This window comes from Myotis daubentonii, chromosome 8 (genome assembly GCF_963259705.1).
Source record: "Myotis daubentonii chromosome 8, mMyoDau2.1, whole genome shotgun sequence".
Lineage (NCBI taxonomy): Eukaryota > Metazoa > Chordata > Mammalia > Chiroptera > Vespertilionidae > Myotis > Myotis daubentonii.
The window spans coordinates 2,446,585-2,468,627 of NC_081847.1; the positions used below are offsets into that span (position 1 = coordinate 2,446,585).

At 55.5% G+C, this 22,043-nt stretch overlaps 1 protein-coding gene across 1 annotated transcript in view; it reads right to left on the minus strand.

The window, feature by feature from the left end:
* MYT1 (myelin transcription factor 1) overlaps positions 1–19,980 on the minus strand; it is a 68,711-nt gene extending 48,731 nt beyond the window's left edge. Inside the window, exons 1-2 of the mRNA XM_059707484.1 lie at positions 19,883–19,980; positions 13,147–13,172 (exon numbers count right to left, since the gene is read on the minus strand). Of these exons, the coding sequence (XP_059563467.1) occupies positions 13,147–13,172; positions 19,883–19,980 (124 nt within the window). The remainder of the gene's footprint in view (positions 1–13,146; positions 13,173–19,882) is intronic.
* Between the last annotated feature and the right edge of the window lie 2,063 nt (positions 19,981–22,043).

Sequence of the window (22,043 nt, forward strand, 5' to 3'; positions counted from 1 at the left end):
ACACAAAGGCCCCCCCGCCCAACTCAGAGTCCTCAGGCTGGAGGGCGGCCCTGCTGGGGCCCAGCAGGATGTGCCTTGCAGAGGCCACCTGCTCTGGACACACTGGGCGGAGGGGCAGAGCTGCTCCCACACCTGACCTGCATGCCCCCTTTCCCATTCACGAAGTGAGGGGAGGGAGGCCTGGGGATTGAGAGCTCGTGCGCAACGTGGCCTCCCGGGGTCTGGCGCACAGTAGACACGTGAGGATGTCGCAGGCTTATTATGGGGATCTGAAGGGAAGGGCAGGTTGTCCTCAGGACCAACCCTGCCTGTGAGCTCTTAGGTGTCTAATCAGCTCATAGGAATCCCTGTGCATGGACTCAAACAGCAATCAGGCCACTTGGGGGCAGGTGGTGCAGAGGAGGCCTGGCCATGACCCCTCTAGGACCGGGCATCACCTGCCCTGTCTGTCCACACTGCCCCGTGTCTGTCCCCGCAGAGGCCCCAGGCTCACTTCTATCATGAGACTGGCTGGCAGACAAACTCAGAGCAGCAACCAGGGCCTGCCAACAGGGTGGTGGGTCTGTGAGCAGAGCGCCTCCTGCCCACGCCCAGCCAGCCCTCTGCTGACGGCAGCCACTGCCCCAGCTCAGCAGCCCCAGGGCCAGCCCGTCAGGCCCAGGACAGTTCCTGACAAACAGCAGCACAAGCCCTGGGCCCCGAGCATGAGAGATGGTCTCAGGAGGCCCCAGCCCAGCCCTCCTTGGTCCCCCTCTGTTCCCGACATTCTGGCTGAGCCAACCTCTCCATGCGGGCTTGATGCCCCCTCCTTCCCAATATCGAATAAAGGGTCCCAGGGGCACCTCGCAGTCTTCTCAACTGGACCCTTCCTGGGGCTTTTCAACTCTTCAACAAACTTGAAGTTAAAATGACCATCCCTGTGGGCTCCACAGCCCGCAGCCTCCCTCTCACCCCACCACAACCACATTTCTTAAGGGACCCAAACTGGCTAAGTCTGCTCCTCACTCCCCACCACAGTGGCCTCCACCCACAGCCTTCCACCAGAGCACAATCCCTGAGGGGTCACCAGTCACAGCCATGTCACATCCCCATGTGCACCCCAACCCCGAGCCTCTCCCCCACTGCCTGCAGGTCCTTCTCTTCCATCTCTGGTCCCTGCTCTTAACATCTGCTCCTCGTAGGACGGAGCTTCCCCTCCCCGCTCCTCAGGCAGGGCCCCAGCATTGTCTTGGGCCCCAAATCCTGCCACAGTTACGTCCTGAGTCTCACCACAATCCAGCAACTTCTGTCTCTCAAGCTGTTTTGTTCGCAAAAATTGACTGATTCTAAAATTTACATAGCAATTAGAGGGGCACAGGATTATCAAACAATGAAGCTGGACCCTCTCACACCATACGCAAAGATTAACTCACAGTGGATCACAGATCTCAAGGCAAGAGCTAAAGTCTTAGAATGCATAGGAGCACATCTTCCTGACTCTGACTTGGACAATGGTTTCTTAGATATGACACCAGTAGATCAAGTAATAAAAGAAAAAAGTGGGGAAATTGGACAGCATCAAAGTTTAAAGCTTTTGTACATTAAACACCATCAATAAGAGGAAAATACAACCCATAAACTGGGGGAAAATGTTTGCAAATCATATATCTGATAAGGGACTGGTATTCAGAACACATAAAGAATCCTTACGACGCCATAATTACTAGACCACCCAGTTTGAATAGACACTTGTCCAAAGACAACATATGAATGCCAATATACACATGAAAAGAAGCTCAACTCTAGTCTTTAGGGAAATGCCAATTAAAACCACAAACTCACTAAAGTGGCTATAATTCTTTTAAAACTCACACAGTAACAAGCATTGGAGAGAATACGGAGAAGCTGGAACACAGACACGGTGTTGGCAGGAATGAAAAGGGCACAGCCTGGCCAGTAGGGCTCAGGGGTTGAGCAAAGTCTTGGGCACCAAGGGGTCGCAGTTGGATTCCTGGAGAGCACATGCTCAGCTGGAGGCTCAGTCCCCACTAAGGGGCGTGCAGGAGGCAGCTGATGGATGGTTTTCTCTTATCGATGTTTCTCTCTATCCCTCTCCCTTCCTCTCTCTCTAAAAAAATCAACAAAAACATATTTTTAAAAATAAATTTTAAAAATTAGGGTGTATCATTAAAAAAAATGTTTCTTTAGACAACTTTAAAAATATATATCAAGCATAGAGTCACTATATGACCCAACAATTCCATCCCTAGGTAAAGACCCAATAGAAATGAAAACATGTCCACACAAAGCCTTGGACACAATGATTCTTTACATCTTTGTTCAGACCAGCTGAAAGGCGGGAACAGCCCAAGTGCCCATCAACTGCTGAATGGATGAAACCAAAGACCATGGGGCCTCGCCTCAGTCGGTTAGGCTCGTCCCAGTACACCGAGGTGTGGCTGGCCAGGGCACATACAATGACATAAACAAGTGGAGCAACAAATTGATGTCTCTCTCTCTCTCCTTCCTGTATCTCTAAAATCCATCAATCAGTTATTTTTTTTAAGATACCACTGAGTATCTTCAATAAGATATCACGTGGCGATGAAAAGGAGTGCAGTGCTGCTCGTGGTGGGGTGTGCGAGCCTCAGACACAGAGACAGCAGGAGCACCGGGCTGGGCTCCGTGTGCACAGCCATCCAGAAAGTGTCGGGGCTTGGGGCGGGGAGGGCTGGGGAGAGCATGGCTTTCCTTCTGGAGGATGGGAACGCTGTGGTCCGCGCACCGATGGGCGAGGCCCTGGATGTGCGAGGCCACCGAAGCACTCGTTCCCACTGGTCAGCAGGGACAATTTGCGCATCGACATAATGAGTATAACCTGCTGGGTAAAATCAATCGCATCTACACAGATATCAATAAAAATGAATAAATTGGTAGTTAAGTGAGGGAGTTAAGTGAAACTCCGTCGTTTCAAAGTACCTTCCAGCCAAATACTTACCAGGTGCAAAGAGAAAGACTGTCGCTGCGTCAGGAGCTGTAGGACGGCATCGTCTGACCAAAGCAGAGGCATCAGGGCCAGGGCACAGGGCCTCATGCCCGGGGTCTCCAATATTGGAGACAGCCAAGAAGTTCTACCAAAAGCTGACCAGCACTCTTCAGGAGGGTGAAGGTCATTGAAAGGTCAATGTGGTGATACGTGGGCGGGCTACAGAGCATCTCAGATGGACATTTAAGAAAAATGGAATTTATTTAAGGAAAGGGGGGGATGGTATGTCCAAAGGGAAGGGCTGCACAGCACCGAGCCAAGGGGGCATGGGGCGATGCTGGCAGCCCCTGGAGCCAGATTCCACCTCATATGCAGTCACTGTCGGCCGGGGGTCGGGGCTGAGCTGGTGGGCTGGGGGTCAGATGGAGCCTCCAGGACAGGTTCCCTTCCTTATATGCTCTGACACCTGGTGGCCAGCAAGTCCTTCCTGGCCGGTGTTCTCCTGAGGCGGGAAGCTTGGGCAAGTCTTCCTGGTCTGTCTCCTGTGGCAGGAAGCTTACATATGGTCCTTAAGGATCGTATTGCCCTGTGGCCCTAACATGTTCCTCTTCTCCCTGCTTGTTAGTAATTATTCTTATGGAATCGGGGTGAAGGTCTCTATCTTCTGGAACCACCTCCTGCTGATTGGTGGTGTAGAAATGTCCCTGACCCGTGTTTGCACGTTGGGGACCTGGAGAGTGATGGTAGGGTTGTCCTGTAGGCCATGGTCGGGACTGGCTGTGTGTCTGTAATAGTTTGTATACAGTTTTGGAGCAAGGAAAGGAGGGCACGGCCGATGCGAGGTCTGAGAGAAGGAGACTCATTGAGGTGAGTGGACCCAAAAAAGGTAGAAGCCACATCTTATTAGGGTACCAGGAAGAGAGGGATGGCCCAATATCTTGGTTTTGTCAGTTATATATGTGTAACCGTTCTGCCTGTTCATAGATTTTCTTTATGTTAGTTCCAATGAGACCGGAAGTGTTGATGGAGGGACAGCAAGTCTGTGACTACCTGCACAGACCCCTCCCTGCTCTGTGAGGAGGGCACCAGGGCTACAGGTTGTCAAGGACTAATCCGCTAGGGAACCCAGGGGCCTGGGAAGTCGGCTAAGTGGTTCGCAGGGCAGAGATGCTCTTCCTATGGGTCTGTGAGTTCTGTTAGAGTGTGTTCATGGCAGGCGAGCCCTCCCCATGGAGCTGCGGCTGAGATTGCCCCGATGACCCTGCCAGGACTAGACCAAAGCCCCTTCGTGTCCTGCGTGGGGTTGTGCTTTGCTGGGTTGTGCTGAGGATCGCGATGCCTGTTGGTGCAATGACTCCCAGGGCACAATCGCTCCGTGTTGGGAGTGGGCTGTAGCCTCAAGGAGTCCTGATGGAGAGTTAAGAAGTCGTTGGGAGTCCTGCATAGACAAAGGAGTCCTAGGGGTGCTGGTATAAGAGAAGGGCTAGAGGAATTATACTTGTTGAGAAGATGGTAGTTGGGTAGAGAAAGACAACTGCGGACGGACCGCGCGCGTGGAGGTATTGTGTGGTTTCCATGTCGGAGCTTTGAAAATGGGGGCAGTGTGGTTTGTAGCTTTCCTAGCCGCCAGCTGCTGCGCTGAGCAGGGTTTGTGTCAGCTGTTCCTGAAGTAATGGCAGCAGTGGCTTGTGTTTAGAGTGCAATTGTCGTCCGAGTTTGGCTGGCTTCCAGACAGGCTCAGAGGGTGAGCCTGGATGAGCTGCCTGCCGCTGCCCACTGCTCCCCTGGGTGCAAGTCTCAGGGGTCCCTTAGAGGTTAGGGGATTCGTGCCTGTGGGGGAAGGAGAGGGGAGGGAAATGGCCTGGGAGTGCTCCTTGAAGGGAGAGGGCACACTGAGTCCTTTGTCCTGAATGTATTTCTCTCTCTTGCAGGTGGGAATCTTATGGGAGGTCTCAGGGGAGAGTCTTAATAGAATATTCATCAGCTTTCCAGGTGTGCTCTCTCAGGGTTGTGGTCTCCGCTAAGTGGTCGCTGCCAGGGCCGGGAGTCATCATCCAGGGCAGCTCACTTGTCTGGTTTTGCTGCTTTTCTGGGCCTGGAGCTGCAATACAGCTGAGGCCTTGATGTTATCTTTGGAGGAAAAGGTCAGGGGCCTAAACCCTGATGTGAAAGATCCAAACTGTATGTCCAGTGATGTGCCAGGGAGAGGAGGTCACCTTGGAGACAAGGTTCTTGTTTTCCCAGTTTTGCCCCTTGCGAGGCACCCATGGCTTCCTGCCCTGGCAAGTGTCTGTCCCAGGCCCATCATCCCAGCTCTGCTCCTGTGTAACAGTCAGGACCAGCCGTGGGCAAACTACGGCCCACAGGCTGGATCCGGCCCGTTTGAAATGAATAAAACTAAAAAAAAAAAAAAAAAAAAAAAGACCGTACCCTTTTATGTAATGATGTTTACTTTGAATTTATATTAGTTCACACAAACACTCCATCCATGCTTTTGTTCCGGCCCTCCGGTCCGGTTTAAGAACCCATTGTGGCCCTCGAGTCAAAAAGTTTGCCCACCCCTGGTCAAGACTGATGCTGACCAGTGAGAAGCAGCCGCCAGGCGCTGCGGCCCAGCCCGCCGTGAGCCTCCACTCGGGGTGCTCTGGGTGACGGCATGGCCGCGGCGAGCATGCTCTCCGGAGGGTCAGGAGAAGCAGCTCTGTCCTGTATGTGAAATGCTCCTGTGAGTTTGAGGTTGCTTCAAAAATATTTTGAAAAATAATGGGACATGAGGACGTGATTTCAGTGACAGGGCAGTCAGTAGAGGTCTGTGAGGGGAGGTGCGGGTGCAGGGCCCCGCTCGCTCAGGACTGTCCCTGGAGCCCAGGAGGCTGGCTCCAACCTGCCCCGCGTGGCCTCGCTGGGCCACGCTACTCAGCGCAGCCTCCTGGGTGGTGCTGTCCCTCGGGAGTCTGGCAGCCACAACACGAAAAAGGAAGTGGCAATGGTGCCCTGGACACATGGGCCCCAGGCAGAGGGACCCGATATTTGCCTCCTCCCCACTCCGACCCCTATCCCTCCAACCCCGCCCCGGCTTTTCCTGCAGCCCCTGCCTCTCAGACAGGGAGCCCCCGCACCCCCCCCCACCTCTGGGCTTCACACCTGGGTTCACAGCTGCAGGGGGTCCTCCCACCTGGCAATGCTGGCATCCCAACCACGCGCCAGCTTGTGGCAGAAAATGCAAACAGGGCAAACAGGGCCCGGGGTAAATGAGGCAAGTTTTGCTCTTTTTCTTTCCTTTTTCTTAAGCTGGGAGTCCGGGAGCATGACATGGAGACGTGCTGAGCGGAGAGACAGCCCTGCTTGCGCTGAGTTTAGGTGAAAGGGGCCGGAGGAGCTGGCAGTCCCTTCTATCCGCAAGGTTCTCTCATTATTTTGCTCCTACATCGGCCTCACTGGGACTTTCTCTATTCAGTAAAAGCCAAACACAAGCCTGTCCCTTAATCGCTGCAGCAGCAGCTCTCTGCTGAGAAAATAATACAGACGTAACTTTCAGCCGCACACTTTTCCATTTATATGCAAATAGTGACCTTTCACCCAGGCTATCTCAAAGAAGTGGTTCCTTAAAAATGCAAATAGCACGTTGCTGTCAGTTACTGTGGCTGAGTCTTTGTTATATTATTATTATTATTATTTCTTTTAACCTCACCAAGGCTGTAAAAACAGCAGCTAAAGTGCCCACAGTAATAATGACTTTCTAAACCAAATCACAGGCCGTTCTCCAGGCATCTGTCACGGAGCCTGCCAGCGGGGAGGGCGGATCCCAGGTGGTGGGCGGAGTTGGTCAGCCCCCTGAGGCCCGTCCTGGGAGAGGCCGCTGTGCAGAGCTGTTCCAGCCTGAGTTGCCCAGGCCAGGCCTCCAACCCAGCCAGGTCTGAGACACAGGCTGCAGGAGCTCCATGTGATGCTCACGGACTTCACAGGGCACCTTCTACCCCCAGCGGAGTTCCACTGTGACCCCAATCCCACCTACAACTGGGCTGATGGGACCCCAGGACGCTCTCGGAAGCTCCCCCCAGAAGAGGAGCAGGGAAGGGGGGGCGGAGCGGCGGGCGGGCGGGGGGACAGCAGTAAGAAAGGTTGGAAGAACAGGCTAGGTCCACAGTGATGGCGAACCTATGACACGCGTGTCAGAGGTGACACGCATACTCATTTTTTTGGTTGATTTTTCTTTGTTAAATGGCATTTAAATATATAAAAATAAGTATCAAAAATATAAGTTTTTGTTTTACTATGGTTGCAAATATCAAAAAATTTCTATATGTGACACGCACCAGAGTTAAGTTAGGGTTTTTCAAAATGCTGACACGCCGAGCTCAAAAGGTTCGCCATCACTGGGCTAGGAGAACAACCAGGGGGAGCCCAAAGGAAGTGGTCAGGGCAGAAGGCATTGGGGTGGGGGCTCCCCGCGATTCCCTCAACCCACCCCACTAACCAAGCCAGGCAGCAGGCCAGGCAGGAGCTGGGAAGACGTGTGCTATGTCTCCTGCACCGCCCCCAGAGCACAGGGCCCTACCAGTGCCCCCACCCATCCTCTCTGTCTGTGGCCCAGAGCTTGGGCCACCCCGTGCTTAGGAAAAGAGGGTGGTGGCCAGCCAGGCTGAGCCAACCTCAGAAACCTCCAGAGCAAGCACCTCAGGTTGCCTGTCTTGATCCAGGAACACACAGAGGAGGAGGCAGCATGATGGCCTGGCTTGGCACAGCCTCACCCACCAAGTGGGGAGCCCAGAGGGCTGGTTCAGGGCCCTCCTCAGTCTCTGTCATCCCCAAAAGGCACATGGGCCCCATTTCCCTTCTTCACCCCCAGGGCCTGTTAGGGAAGAGAAGGGCCAGTTCCAGAGCTCAGTGGCCCTCGTGGGCCTGCCTACCAGCCTCCAAGCAACGCCAGGAACTCTGCTCCATCTGGTCAGGCCAGGTGGCCTCAGAGGGACCCTGGACAGGAAGGGGCCTGGCAGGAGGGGTTGGGTGGGGCCAGGGAGTGCACCCTGTAGCATAAGAGTTGGGAGTCCAGCTCCCCTAACAGAGCCTATCTGGGGTCTGCAGGGGCCAGAAGCCGAGGGTCAAACCTGCAGCTGATCGGTAGGCCAGGGCCCAGAGCCAGCAGCCTGTGAGGGGCCACGCCAAACCCACCCCTCTCTGCTCCTGACGCTCTGAGGAGTCAGGGCCTGGCTGCGGCCTCTCCAGCTTTCCTGGCGGCTCAGTGGAGTTCCGAGGCAGGCGCAGCAGAACTTGCATGAGCGGAGGCACTCACAGCTCTCACCAACTGGGAGACCTGGCGGGTGCACGTGAGAGGAAGAAGCCCTCACCACTAACCTGCTTCGGGGGCCTCAGCAAACGGCCACAGCAAGGGTGGGAGTAAAAGGAGGTCACACAAAGCGCTAAACACGCCAAAATCAGACCGTAATAAGGAAGAGCCTGAGGCTCGTTCACAGGACGCGGTCTTGTTCACCCGTGGCAGAACCAGCCTCAAGAGCTGAAACTCCTCACGGGGCATTTAAGTAGCTTTTCTTCTGACTCAGTTTCCTTCCAACCTTGAAACCAAAATTGAGAAGCATCCCTGGCATGTCCAGCAGGGCCCTGTTCACAGGAACCTGGACAGCACCTGCACCTGCGGCCAGTGCGCGGGCCTGGGCCTGCAGGTGCTCCTCAGAGGGAGTGGGGACACATGCGAGGTGGGTGCAGTGTCCTACGGAGCAGCCAAGACGGCATATCAAGGATGAGACACTGAACGCACCGCACAGAGAAGCTGCAGAGGTCCCCACCCCCCGCCCCCCCCCGCCACTCCGGGCCTGTCAGGAGCCTGGAAAGAGAAGGAAACTCAGCTGCAGGGAGAGGAAGCGCCACTGGGAGGCAGGTTGGGGATCTTCACTTGGGGACGGAGACCAAGGTTGGAGGAAGCTGGACACAGACCATGGGCGTCTCCCAGGAGGGCTGTGGGGGAGAGGCAGCGGCAGCGTGTGCGCATCCCAGGTAGCGCTGTCTGACCCGCCCCGGGGCACGGCAGCACCTCCAGCTCCACAGGAGCCCCTGGCCACCCTCAGGGGACAGGGCTGAAGCCAGTTACTCTCAGGACTCAGCAAATCCAGCAGGTGTAAAGGCTGAAGGGCTGCCACAAGTCAGCTCAGCAAGACGACAGGGACATGGAAGCATCCGGGCCCTCAGAAGGGTGGGTCTGGCTCACCATGACTCAGAGCCTCCCTAAGCTACTGGCTGAGGTGGGTTTAAGGTCTGGGATGTCAAGCAGGCACCTGCACATAAGGGAGTGTCTGAGCTGCCACAGCAGAGGGAATGTGGGAGGGCGGCCCTGGGTCTGATGAGAAGCAGGGGGGGGGGGGGGGGGCCTTGGAGCTCAGGTTGTTCCTCTAATGTGCAGCTTTTAGGGAACAAAATGGGGAAAAAGGAGAGGCCCCAGATGGCGTCTGCCAGAGCCTCAGACCGACGTCCAACACCATCAAGGTGTGAAGCCAGGCGTGAGTGTGGGTGGGAGCCCGCAGCGGGTCCAGCAGCAGCTCGAGCCATATGGTGTGTGTGCCTACATCTAGGTCACCGCGTGAGCACATTCGCACCCGCCACCACCCGAGCAACACAGAATGCCAGTCCTTCAAGGACCTATCACTGCCCGCCCGCTCAGTGCATGGCCCACTACACACGCTGGCCAGCTCCACGCTGCCAGGACAAGCCCCTGCAGTTACCAGAACACCCTGAAGGTGGGGCTGCAGATGCAGCGCCCGGGGTGGCAGGAGGGGGGCCTGAGACCAGATGCCCAACCCTGCGCCGCTTACTGCTGCCTGTGCTGGTCCTGACAGGGCCTGCTCACAGCCGTCCTCCAGTCACTGTCATGCCGTCTGATTAAAAGAACATTGCACTTTTGTGGGCAAATTTAAAAACGGAGAAGAGATGAAGCGAATGGTAAAGCCTCTCTTGGCACAAGACAGCACACGTGTTCCTGACGGTGAGAGCCAGGGAGGGTGGGCTGGCGCCAGCAACGCTGATGGGAGGGGGCGGGGGGTGTTGGAAGTGCCCGGAGCCGCGCTGCCCTGAGGGGTCCTGTCTCTGTTCTCTCTGACGCGAGCTCCGCGCGGAGTCTGAGAGCAAAAACATTTCAAGTGAAACACGTCCCTCTCTCGTTTTGTTTTGAGTTTTTAAAGCAATGTTTGGAGAAATGAAACTCAGCATTCATGAAAGACAGAAAGTGCTCTGAGGCCTCGAGACCTCCCCAACCAGACCCGCAGCGCTCTGGCTGGGCTGCCCAGGAGGGGTCCCCAGAGAGAATGGCCTTGGGGTCTTAGGAGCAGAAGGCCCCGGGGGCACTGCTCTCACCCCTCTGGGAAATGGCATTTTGGGGGCTGACTAATCTAATGATGCCAGCTCCCAAAGACCATTTTCCTATCAACTCTCACCACAAAATTCCCGTTAAAGTAGACACTCAACTGCTCCGTTATTCATGAGGGAGTTCACAGGAGAGCAATAGGAGGCGGACTGGGAGCTGAGACTGGAGCAAGGTCCAGCGGCACCCGCAGGGCTCTCCTGCCGGCTTTCCACAGCTAAAAGCCGACAGCAAGAGGACCTGGGCCAGGCTTCCAGGGCTCGGGCCAGTGCAGTGTTGGTCTTCCCAGAAAGCCTGGCTACTGACTGCGTCCTACTGGCTGCCCAGTGCCCTGCCGGCCGATCAGGTGACAGGGGCACCCAGCCCCTGGGCCAGTCCCCGCCCCCTGTCACTCCATTGCTCTGGGCCACGTGGTGCTGACCAAGACGGTCACCAGGTGGGGCCTGAGCTTTCACCATGTCACATGGCATGCCCAGCCCATCCAGGAGGAGCTGGCCCCACCAGTGAGCCTACTGCCATCAGGGCAGCCGCGGGAGGCCAAGAGGACCTTGCTGGCACTCTGGCACAGTGTCCGTCTGCAGATACTTTGTCTTGCTGTGTGCCCAGTGCTGGGCCATGCAAACCAGCATTCCAAACGGTGTGGCCATCGCCAGGCATGGGCCCCATCCGGAGGGAGGTCAGCTTGGCTCTGTGCTGCCTACACACTCCAGCCCCCTCTCCGCCCTTCCTCTCCGCCCCCCCCTCCCCTAGCCATCAAGCTCACAGAGTCACCATGTCCTGGTGGGCATCCTTGGTGACTCCAGGCCAAAAGAGGGCAGTAGGAAAAGGAGGGTCCAGGCTCTGGGCAGCACCAGGGAGAGTGCCCAGAACAGCTGGGCCCAGCTCCAGCCAGAACCAGCGCTCCTCTGAGCCAGGGGCCAGCACACTCAGCGGGCCTGTCGACATCTCTGAGCACTGACAGGGCTTTCAAGTAAAAGGTGCTGTGACAACCAGGACAGAGCAAACTCTCAGCCCCAAAGGCTCTGCGCCCACAGGGGGTCACCTCTAACCAGGTTCTCTGCCATCTGGCACCAGAACTCTGCTTTTGCCAGAACCTTCCAAGAAGGTATATTGTCTCAAGTACTTGGGGCTGCCTCTAGACCAGAGCAATCCTGAGGGTCCCACGGGCCCCCAGGTCAGAAGCGGCCTCCTTGACCTGAATGAGCTCCCAGACCCACATCTGGGCCCTGCAGTCCAAGGGAACCCAGCCCAGGTGGTTCCAAGATGGAAAGGCCTCTGTTCCCCGCTCTCATGGCCCCGGGGAGGGCCAGTGCTACACAGGGCCCCGTCTCCAGCTCCAGGGGCCGAGGGTTCCTGCAGCTGCCTCCTCTTTGCAAGCAAGCTGCGGCCTGCGCCCTAGCTGGCCTGCTCTGCACAACAAACCACTCTGGGAAGCTGGCAGGTCCTGTCCTGTGGGGGACGCCCTCCCTGCTGCGCCACAAACTCCAATCCCTGCTCTCCCACTCTTTTGTTTATCAGTAACTAACAAAGCACATGGAAGGGGGTGATCGTCAGCCCAGGACCGACGGGGGGGGGGGGGGGGGGGGCCCTGGTGGCAAGGACCAGAGTAAGCACACTTGTCACCTGCACCCAGGCTCACCCCTCGGATCTGCCCAGCACCCGCCTGCCTTTTGTTCACTCAGCCACTAGCCTCAGAAACCATCACAGGTTCTCTGACTTTTTTTTAAACCAGTAAGGCAACATTTCCCACCTCCCTCTCCCAAAAGAATGGTGATGATAAGGATGTCAGCAGCACCCGGACAGGGACAGTCTGCTGGCCGGAGACCAGCCTCCTCCTGCTCCCAGAGCCACCTCCCGGTGCTTTGTTTCAGGAATTCAACAAACTTGACCGGCCAGTGGTATCCACTGGTGACATGGACGCTGAGACAAGAACAGCTGTGGGACAGGAGGAAGAGGTGAGCCCCCGCATGAGGACCCACACACACAAGGGCCCGCGGCTCGTCTACTTTCCTGGCTCACAAAGAAGAAAGTGATCCAGGGGACAGAACAAAGTCCACACCCTGACATGTCACCCACAGACAAGGGCACCACGTCGCTCAAAGCTCACACCAACTGCTCGGCCAGCCAGGATTTTTAGCTTTAAATACACAAGCCCAGTTACACCAATACAGACGCCATGGCTCTCGGGACCCTGTCACATCGCGAGAAGGGACCGAGAGGAGCGGCTACTCATTCCTGCACTCTCCCCCACAGATGCATGCACCTAGGTGTCGTTCCCTAACTTTAGAGATACGTGACAGGCAAAGACAAATGCTCACATGACCATCTCCACTCCGCGTCTCGGGGTGGGGGGGCCACACATGATGTGCGGACTGAGTCCCCGTTCCAGGGAGATCTGCTGCTGACGGAGGCAGCGTCCTCTCCGTCACAGCCGCGGCCCCACAGCTGCCGGCACCCCCGCTCCTCTTCCAGAAATGCAGTGAAGTTTCCCGCCTGGCTACCAGGCCCCCCAGTGTCTTTCCCGGGGGACGCACAGTGTCCACTCGACTCAGAGGCCAAGCCTGCGCGCGAGCAGGGAGGGCCCGGGAGGGGAGGAAACCAGCCCCGGCGGACCCCGGAGGAGAAGAGCGCCTCGGCCCAACAGAGCGGCTCTAGAGAGCCGCCCCCGACCTGCTCCCCCTGCAGAGAAAGCCTTCATCCCAGCAACTAGCTGCTCGCATGCCAAGCCCCTGTCCCCGGTCCGTCCGTCCGAGGGGGGAGCTAAGCACCCGGGATCTGCCTTTGTCCGCGAAAGAACATAACATTGACTTACCTTTCCCCACAGCTATTGTCTGTCCTCTTTCAAAATGACATCACGGAAAGCAATCATGAAATTTACATGGGGGGTGCAGGGTGGACGGGAGGAGGGGCAGGCAGCTGCCTGCCAGGCATCACATGTGGGGAAGCCTGTGTGCGGGTTTCAATTAAATATCTTCTCCCCTCAGTGTGCGGGCTCCTAAGCCAGCGAAAGGCAGCGTCTCATTTACTTAATGACCGCTCTCATTAGCAGCGGTGGCACGGGCTGGCAGAGAGGCTCCTTTGTAAATACGCTACCCATGAACCCTTGGGGCTCAATATATCTGTTTACTCTCCGAGGTGAAATAAATTTACAGTATAGCATCAGCAAGATGGATCTGCTGACCTGGGAACTGAGAGGGGCCTGGCTGGCGGAGCCCCCAGCTCCTGCTCTGAGCCGCCTCCAGCACAAGGCGCCCGCATTTGCCCACACTGGTTTATAATTAATATGCAACATGATTGGGTTTTTTATGCAAAATACACAAAAGGGCAGAGAGCGTCACAACTGCCATGCTCACCCCCCTCTGCTTTCTCCACCAGTGGTTCAGTCCAATAATTCCTAATAGCAGCAACCGGAATGACAGATGCCCTGGGTTAGCATGGCTGCAGAGAAAGTACTTTACAATATTTATTGGTGGTTAAGAATATGACCTACCATCATAAAGAACGGACGGCAGAATTTATCACTCAGATGAGCCAGGAGGGCTACATAGGGGTTCATCTGCATATTCAAGTATCAGTGACGTAAATGGATGTGTGTATATATTTTTAAAGTGCTTAAATAGTACCTGTGGCCACAGACCAAAAAATAAATTTATACACACAAATAATCAATCAAGAAAAGATACTTTTCTTTTATTACACATTCCCTTTTTAAAACAATTATTTTAAAATAATAAAACCCTCTCAGAGAGGATGTGTACCTCCTGGAGCCCTTAAGTCGTAAGTTTATCGCTTACGCACAAGTTCTCTGCTCCATCTTTCTGAGTCTTTTTAAAACTGCCTGCAAGGAGCTATCCAATGAAAATCAAGAGGAGGAAAATCCATAGCACACACAATAGAAGTACCACCCACTCTTTAGGTACATACAATAGAAGTACCACCCACAATTTAAAACTAAATTGTCTGCTTTCTCATCTCTCATTTTGGGATTTTTTTTCCACATTCAGGGGTAAATGTAGGAATTTCCTCAGGGTACCCAGGAGCCAAGGTATGCTTGCTTACTACTCAAGTTCCCTTTTCTTTCTGATAAATCAGGCGAACAATTGTCCATTATCACATTAGGTTATTAGGAACTGTCCTGTGAATTTCAGACTTCTTCCTAGGACCGGCTGCCATGGAGGACAGAGGCTTCTCAGCAGCAAATAGCATTTCCTGGTAAGTTATTCAAGAACACATAAACCCCAACTTAATTAGCATCCAAGGTCCCAGGTCATCAAAAGTATGAATGAGACAGAACTAAAACATTTTGCATTCTTTAAGAAAGCATGTGCTGAAAATCAGCCAAAACTCTTCCACAGCAATTATTGTTAACATGCAGTGTCCTATCTACAGGGAAGCCATCGAGCATCACCCTAAAAGTAGGCAAGTAGGTATGTTCGGTTCTTATTCACACACATTATCCTCATCGATAAAATGCACAATATATGGTGGGCAACCTTTCAGATGGAGCAAAAGGAACTAAATGCACGCCTTCGCTGGTCAAACTGCGGGTGAAATCTTAATTATCCGATGAGAAAAGTGTGAGGCTCCTGCAGTGCCTGCCTACCATTGTTTTTATTCTTTTGGAAGCTCATGTCCATTAGCCTAGAAGATTCTTCAGTGGTTCTCAACCTTCCTAATGCTGCGACCCTTTAATACAGTTCCTCATGTTGTGGTGACCCCCAACCATAAAATTATTTTCGTGGCTACTTCATAACTGTAATCTTGCTACTGTTATGAATCGTAATGTGAATATCTGACGTGCTATATGTGTTTTCCGATGGTCGCGACCCTCAGGTTGAGAAAGAAGGACATAGTCAGTTGAGAGCTCTCCTGAAAAGCCACTTCCTGTCTCCTCTGGCCACGCTGTGTGTGCTGGGATGCTTTACATCCGAGCCTTTGGCATTCAGCAATCCTATTAAACTCTTATCAGCAGGCTGCAGGCTCCGGCAGCCCTGAGCGCCATTGTCTGCAGGGGAGATATACTGGGGGGGGGGGGGGGGGGCGGTGCTGAGTCAGCCGATTCCCCAACAATGCCCACTGTCTCACAAAAGCACTAATTCAGATATGTAACAGTCACGCTTAGAAACAACAACAAACAGGTAGCTACAGGGAGAGATCAAGTTGTACAAAGAAGACCTGGTGCGGCACAATTACTTCTTCAGGAAACAGGAATTATATCAGCACAAACCTCAGTCTCAGCATTTCACGCGTCCCCCACTGACGCATCCCCCACTGACTCATTCCCCCCCCCCCCAGCTGTGCCGCTCTGTTAGAAATGGAGACTTCCAATGTGCTCGCTGCCAGTTCCAGGAACTGGGAGAGAAGCCCTTGGGCTGTTTCAGAAGAAACGGGTTTAATGAGCACAGGTTCAAAATCTGGGGCTGACTCATCTAGAGAACAAGGGAGGGTCACAGGAGAGGAGCAGGGAAGGGCTGTGCGGCCGGCTTCCCAGCCTGAGAGGCTGGGTGGCCACGTGCCTTGGTCTGATCAGCACTTTGGACAGCGCCGTCGCCCCGAGCGGCCTTTGTTCTCCCCACAGCCTCGGCTCAGGACTCGCTGGGAGCCTGCACACCAAGGCTGCCAGTCCTGCTTGGAAGTGACAGCCGCCAGGTGCCATCAAACACTTTGTTTCCGGGTGACAAACACCACGGACATTTTAGTGATAAGATGCTTTCTTTTCCACAATTAAGCACAGAGCCGATTGCTTTCCTTTAAGCTTTATAGGGAAGTCGCATGTGACTGTAACGGTTGGGAGCATTCACAGGAAACAACCTGTTTGGCTGAAGCGTCTCCAAACTCCAGTGGGGACAGAGCGAGCTTTGCAAAACCAAATCTGTAACTGAAGGCGCGCCGGGGAGACAGGCTTGATGATCGCTTGGCTGGAAAGATCATGTAAAATACGTGTAATTCCTTGTGCAAATCTGCACAGATACTCCAAGAATCTGTCCATTTGCTTCATAAAAACTCTTTCAAGTAATTTTGGTCTAAACTTTCTGCATCTGTGACTGGCACGACCTTCTCCGTGACCAGCTGGGTGAGGCTTTCTTGTGTGTGTTTTCTGAAAGCGTCCTGCAGATGGGCACCGCCTTAAAGCTGCAGACGACAATTAGGGCCCTTGTGTGTGGAGCCGAGGTGGTCAGCATTAATATTGTATATGAACAGCTGAGGGCGAGGGGGGTGCGGCCCCAGGCAGGCGCTGGCAGATGGAGCAAACAAAACCCAGAGCCACTCTTACCAACACCCAGGGCTGACTTTGTGTGCCGTCTCGCACACCCGCACACACTCTGGGCCAGACTGTGAGACTGTTTCACGCTGAGACATCAAACACACCAACCCTCTGACACTGTGTGAACACATATCTGCACACACACACACACACACACACACACACACGATTGCGAGGATTTGTAGGGGTCACACACAAACTCTTGCTCCAGCACAGTGTTAAATGGTACACACAGAGGAACTCTACATGTGACGGGAACACAAGCAGCTGCCCCAGCCACAGCCCCTCTGTTCCAGACAAGCCTCTCCACTCACACACAGAGACCTGCTCCCACCCCACCTCCTCTCAGAGCCTGGGAGCCTGCTGCACCCACACCCTCCCTCACTGCCCCCCACCTTCAACCTCCCGCGCCAGCCCAAGGACAGGTGCTGCAAGCTCTCCGTCAGCTGAGGGAAGGCAGCTGGAGTCCATGGGCCTGGCCTCTTTCAGGAGGAGCCCTTCTGTGACCTCCTCTGCTTCCCAGAGAAGAGCACTGAGTGCTGACGGGACACACAGCTAATTAGTCCCTCGGGCGTCTTGGCGGAAACCTGTGAACAGGCCAGGGAGGGGTGCCCGAGGCTGGGGGGAGGTACGCACCCAGGAAAGTCCCGCAGAGCGCCATCCTGGCTGAACAGGTAAATCTCCGATCTGAAGCCTGGACACTCGGTCACTTCATGCTGGGGAAAGTTGCTGCACAAACTTCTGTGTCCTAGGGCCCTGGAGAGCCCCTTCTCACCCAGCCAATCAGAGCAAAGAGCAGACAATCACAAATTAATGCCTTGCCAATGAGGCTCCCTTCCCCACACAATGGGCCCCAGCCCAGACAAAGAGCCCCGCCTGCAGGTGGGGAAGAGGAACGGCCCCTCACAGTGAGCCAGGGAGGCTCCTTCCAAAGAACGCTTCCCCCTCCCCCCACCCTTTCCCTCCCTGAGCTCCTCCTCCCCTCCCCTCCCTCTCCCCCTCCCCCTCCTTTACCCCCCTCCCCTTTCCTCTCACCTTCTTTCCCCCACATTCCCTCTCTACCTACTTCACCCCAGACCAGGGGTGGGCAAACTTTTTGACTCGAGGGCCACAACGGGTTCTTAAACTGGACCGGAGGGCCGGAACAAAAGCATGGATGGAGTGTTTGTGTGAACTAATATAAATTCAAAGTAAACATCATTACAGAAATGGGTACGGTCTCTTTTTTTTTTAGTTTTATTCATTTCAAACGGGCCGTAGTTTGCCCACGGCTGCCCCAGACCAAGCCAGGGCAGAAACTAGGTGGGAGACCAGTGGGATGGGGGGCAGGATCGGTCTGGGGAGCCCTGGCTTGACCCCAACATAATCACTGGCTGCCTAAGGGACAGGCCCTGGGGCCCTGGGACTATGGGCTCCCCACCACCAAACTAGGGAGCCCTGGTGGGGGGTGGGGAAAGGTAAAGGGAGGACCAGAAACCCACCTCTCTGGGATGGAGGCTTAGGAGGGAGGAACTTGAGTTTGACCTCTGGCAGCTCAGCCCAGACCAGCGTGGGGAGGGGTGGAGGTGACCTTTCTAGGACAAGTCCTCCTGCCCCATCCCCTGTCCCCATCCTTCACTGCCCACACGGCTTTGTTTATGCAAAGTTTGGCCCATCCCAGACCTGGCTGGACACTCCCAGCCTAGAGCCTGGCTTCTGCTCACCCTGAGACAACTCAAGTCTCACCTCTGGGAGGTCGCCATCCCACCCTCCATCTGGCTACCCCCCTGCCTAAAGTGGGGTACAGGCTGCTGATGGCCTGGGTGTGAGTTAGGGGCAAGACACACCGCAGGGGGATGCTCAGGACTCCAGGTTGAGCTTGAGCCACTGGTGGGGGCAGTGCCACTCACTAATGGGGGAGGGAGCAGGTGTGTGGGAATCTATGGGGGTCCCAGTCTGAGGCTCAGGGCCAAGATCAGGCTGGAAATAAAAGGTGAGTCCTCTGATTAGTGAGGTTGGTGAGAGTGCAGGGAGAGAGGGGCAGAGCTGAGGCAGGTGGGGGAGGAGCAGGTGGGACAGGTGGGAGAGCCCCTATAGGCGGTCACAGTCCCTTGTCTGCAGCGACCCCCATGCTAACAGAACAGAGCTGACCTTGGGAGAGTTATCTAGCCCTTCTGTGCCTCAGCTGCCTCCTCTTCACAGTGGGTCCCAGGCAGGTAGCACTGACTGGCTGGTGCTGGGTCCCCATCACGCACCCCTGGCTGCCCAGCCTCAGGGACCCAGGAAGCCCTCCTGGCACCACAGCCGCCAGGTGCCTGCAGCTCGCAATCCTCTCCTCCACCTCACCTGCTCCCTAACCTTGGGGAAGATGAGTTCTTCGGGTGGAGTTCATTAAGATTGATTATTTAAAGTAACGATGGTGGAATCTATGAATGCTTGTGCTGTTTCCTTTAATAAAACCGAATGACCTTCTAATCCATCACATGACAAAACCACTTGGACAAGTTCAGAGTCAAGTGAAACAAAGTCAACTACCCTCTGAGGGCTGCAGGGCCCCAGCTCCTCCATGCCCCACACCCCGTGCCCATGCTCCGGCCACCTCACTGAGTCAGAATCCTGGAATCAACACTACCCTCAGGCCTGCAGCCCCTAGAGCAGCGGTTCGCAACCTGTGGGTCGCGACCCCTTTGGCGGTCGAAGGACCCTTTCACAGGGGTCACTCATCCATTTCACAGCCCAGGGCTCAGAACTGTGCCCTCCACCAGAGGGCCCTCCCATTTTATTTGTTATGGAAAACATTGCCTAACCCAGCGGCCTCTGCCCACCTCCATCTAACCCAGCGGTTCTCAACCTGTGGGCCGTGACCCCTTTGGCGGTCGAAAGACCCTTTCACAGGGGTCGCCTAAGACCATCCTGCATATCAGATATTAACATTACGATTCATAACAGCAGCAACATTACAGTTATGAAATAGCAACAAAAATTATTTTATGGTTGGGTCACATGAGGAACTGTATTTAAAGGGCCAGAAGGTTGAGAACCACTGCCCTAGCGTTTCAGGAGCATTTGCCTCTGGCCACAGGGGCCCCTAGGAGGGCTGCCTGTCTATAGCTCAGTTCTGGCTGTCAAGGGCAGAGGTCTCTCCAGCCCCTCTCAGGGGCTCTGTGTGGCCATGGCCCCTTCCTCCCATTTCCAGAAGCCAGGGCAGCACTGAGCTCAGCCACCAACCCCAGGGAGCCCTTGGGACATCACCTTTCACAGCTACATGTCCCCGCACAGCCAAGGCTTCCTGTCCCCTCCATGCCTGCTGGTCTCAGGGTGCTTCTGCCCAGAGTGAGGCTTCTCAATGCCAGCTGAGGGCAGGCTGCCCCCAGGCAGGGGGGCCAGGAAGCTGATTGCCATGTCGGATGGCCCCTGCCCCCCACTTGGCTATCTTGGGGTTGGGGAGGCCAAACAGGTTCAGACCTGATCAGGAAGCCCCACTGAGACTTCTAAGTGTGTCTGGGACAGTGAGCAGGGACCAGACGCCTTCTGAGGGAGTGGCCTGCCAGGACAGAGAGCAGCTGGCCAGGTCACAGGGAGGACAGAGACAGAGAAAAAGACCTCCGTGACAGGCAGCGCTGGGAAGGGGCTGGAGGCAAGGGTCAAGGGAGAGGAACACCGGCCGAAGGAGGTAGGAGTGGGGACAAAGGAGAGAGCAAGGCAGAGAGGGGAGGCAGAAGTCAGGCAGGCTCAGACAGACAGACGGACAGAGAAGTGGAAAGGGAGGTGGAAGACAGGAAGCAGTGCTGGTGGAAATCTCCCTGGACTTTGTCCTTCTTGTGGCCTTCCACCCTGCAAGGTCACACCTCATCTGCGTGTGTGTGCATGTACGTGTGTGGTGTGTGTGCACGCGTGTGGTGTGTGGCGTGTGCACTTGTGTGGTGTGTGCATGTGGGTGGTGTGTGTTTATGTGCACACATATGGGAGGATAGAGGGCTCAGCACCTTCTCTGCTCCAAGGTCTGTTTAAATGGCTTTAGAATTCTGCTCCCAGAACAGATGGCCGCAGAGATAAAGCGCCCGGAGCCGGACAGAGTGAGGCAGAGGGCGTTGCCATGGCAGGCCAGGCTGGTGGCATCTGCTTATTGGTGGCCATGAGGCTGCTGCCCACAAATGTCAAGACAGCTCATGGGGGGAGCCCTCCAGCAGAGCCCAGGAGGGAACACCCCAGCAGCAACAGTGGAGTTCGGTGGAGCCAGGGGCCACCATATGGCTGCAGGCTTGGGTGTGGGGACAACAGCAGCCTAGTCCCATTAGGAGAAACACTCCCTCCAACACTCAGTCCAGAGGGGTCAGAGGTGGAGCTCAGGACAGCTGACCCTGGGTTGTTCTAGCCACACCCAGCAGTGGAGACCAAGAGCCAGCCCACTGGGTGAGTGAAGGAAGAAAGAACAGACCCCAGTCAGCCCCAGTCTCAGATACAGTGCCCTGGGGTGAGGGTGAGGTGCAGGGCCCTCCCATCCCAGCTGGCACCCCAGAGCCCAAAAGAGTGAAAGGGCAGCTGGAGCCCTCAGCAGAGCTAGTCGTAGGGGCCAGATCTGGGCGCAGCAAGCACAGTAACCTCCCGAGGGAGCCAGAGGCCCAACCTGAGGAGGAGGGAGGGGAGCCGCTGAGCCTGGCACTGTGGAGTGCTCCTCTAGGGTCAACAGTGTGGCTCAGAGTGCCAAGGGCCACAGATCCCGGACAGAGCTGGCCCTGGAGTCCAGCACCATCTGCAGCCACAGCCCAAATCCTGGCCTTCGGCACCACAGAGGCCCAGTGCTTCCTCCCCGGGAACTCCCTGGCAAGGCTCTCGGCATGGGGACTCAGCGCCTCTGGGTGAGAAAGGCCCCCCCTCTGCCTGGTCAGCCTAGGGCTGTTCACCTGGCCAGTGGGCCTGGGCCAGGCCGGGACTAGAAGCTCTGTCCAGGGCCCCAAGGCCTCACCTTTCCCTGAGCCCCACCAGCCTTCATAGGTTAGAGCAGCTTGGAAACTTCCAGACCCTGTGCAATCCTCCCACCCCAACACACACACACACACACACACACAAACACACACACACACACACACTCTCTTACACACACACACTCGCACGCACACTCACACTTGCACGCACACACTCACACACACATTCACATTCACACTCACACACACTCTCACTCTCACACACTCACATTCACACACTCACATGCACACACTCACTCACACACACCCAGAGCCCTGAACCTGCTGGATGAGACTGCAATGAGCCCATCATTAGCCCTGACCTTTCCATGCCCAACTCTGCCACCCATGAGTGTGTGGAAGGATGGATGGCTGGCTGGCTGGGTGGGTAGGAGAATGGGGGGTGGGGGTAGGAGAATGGGGGGTGGGGTAGGAGAATGGGGGGTGGGGTAGGAGAATGGGGGTGGGGGTAGGAGAATGGGGGGGTGGGTGAGTGAATAG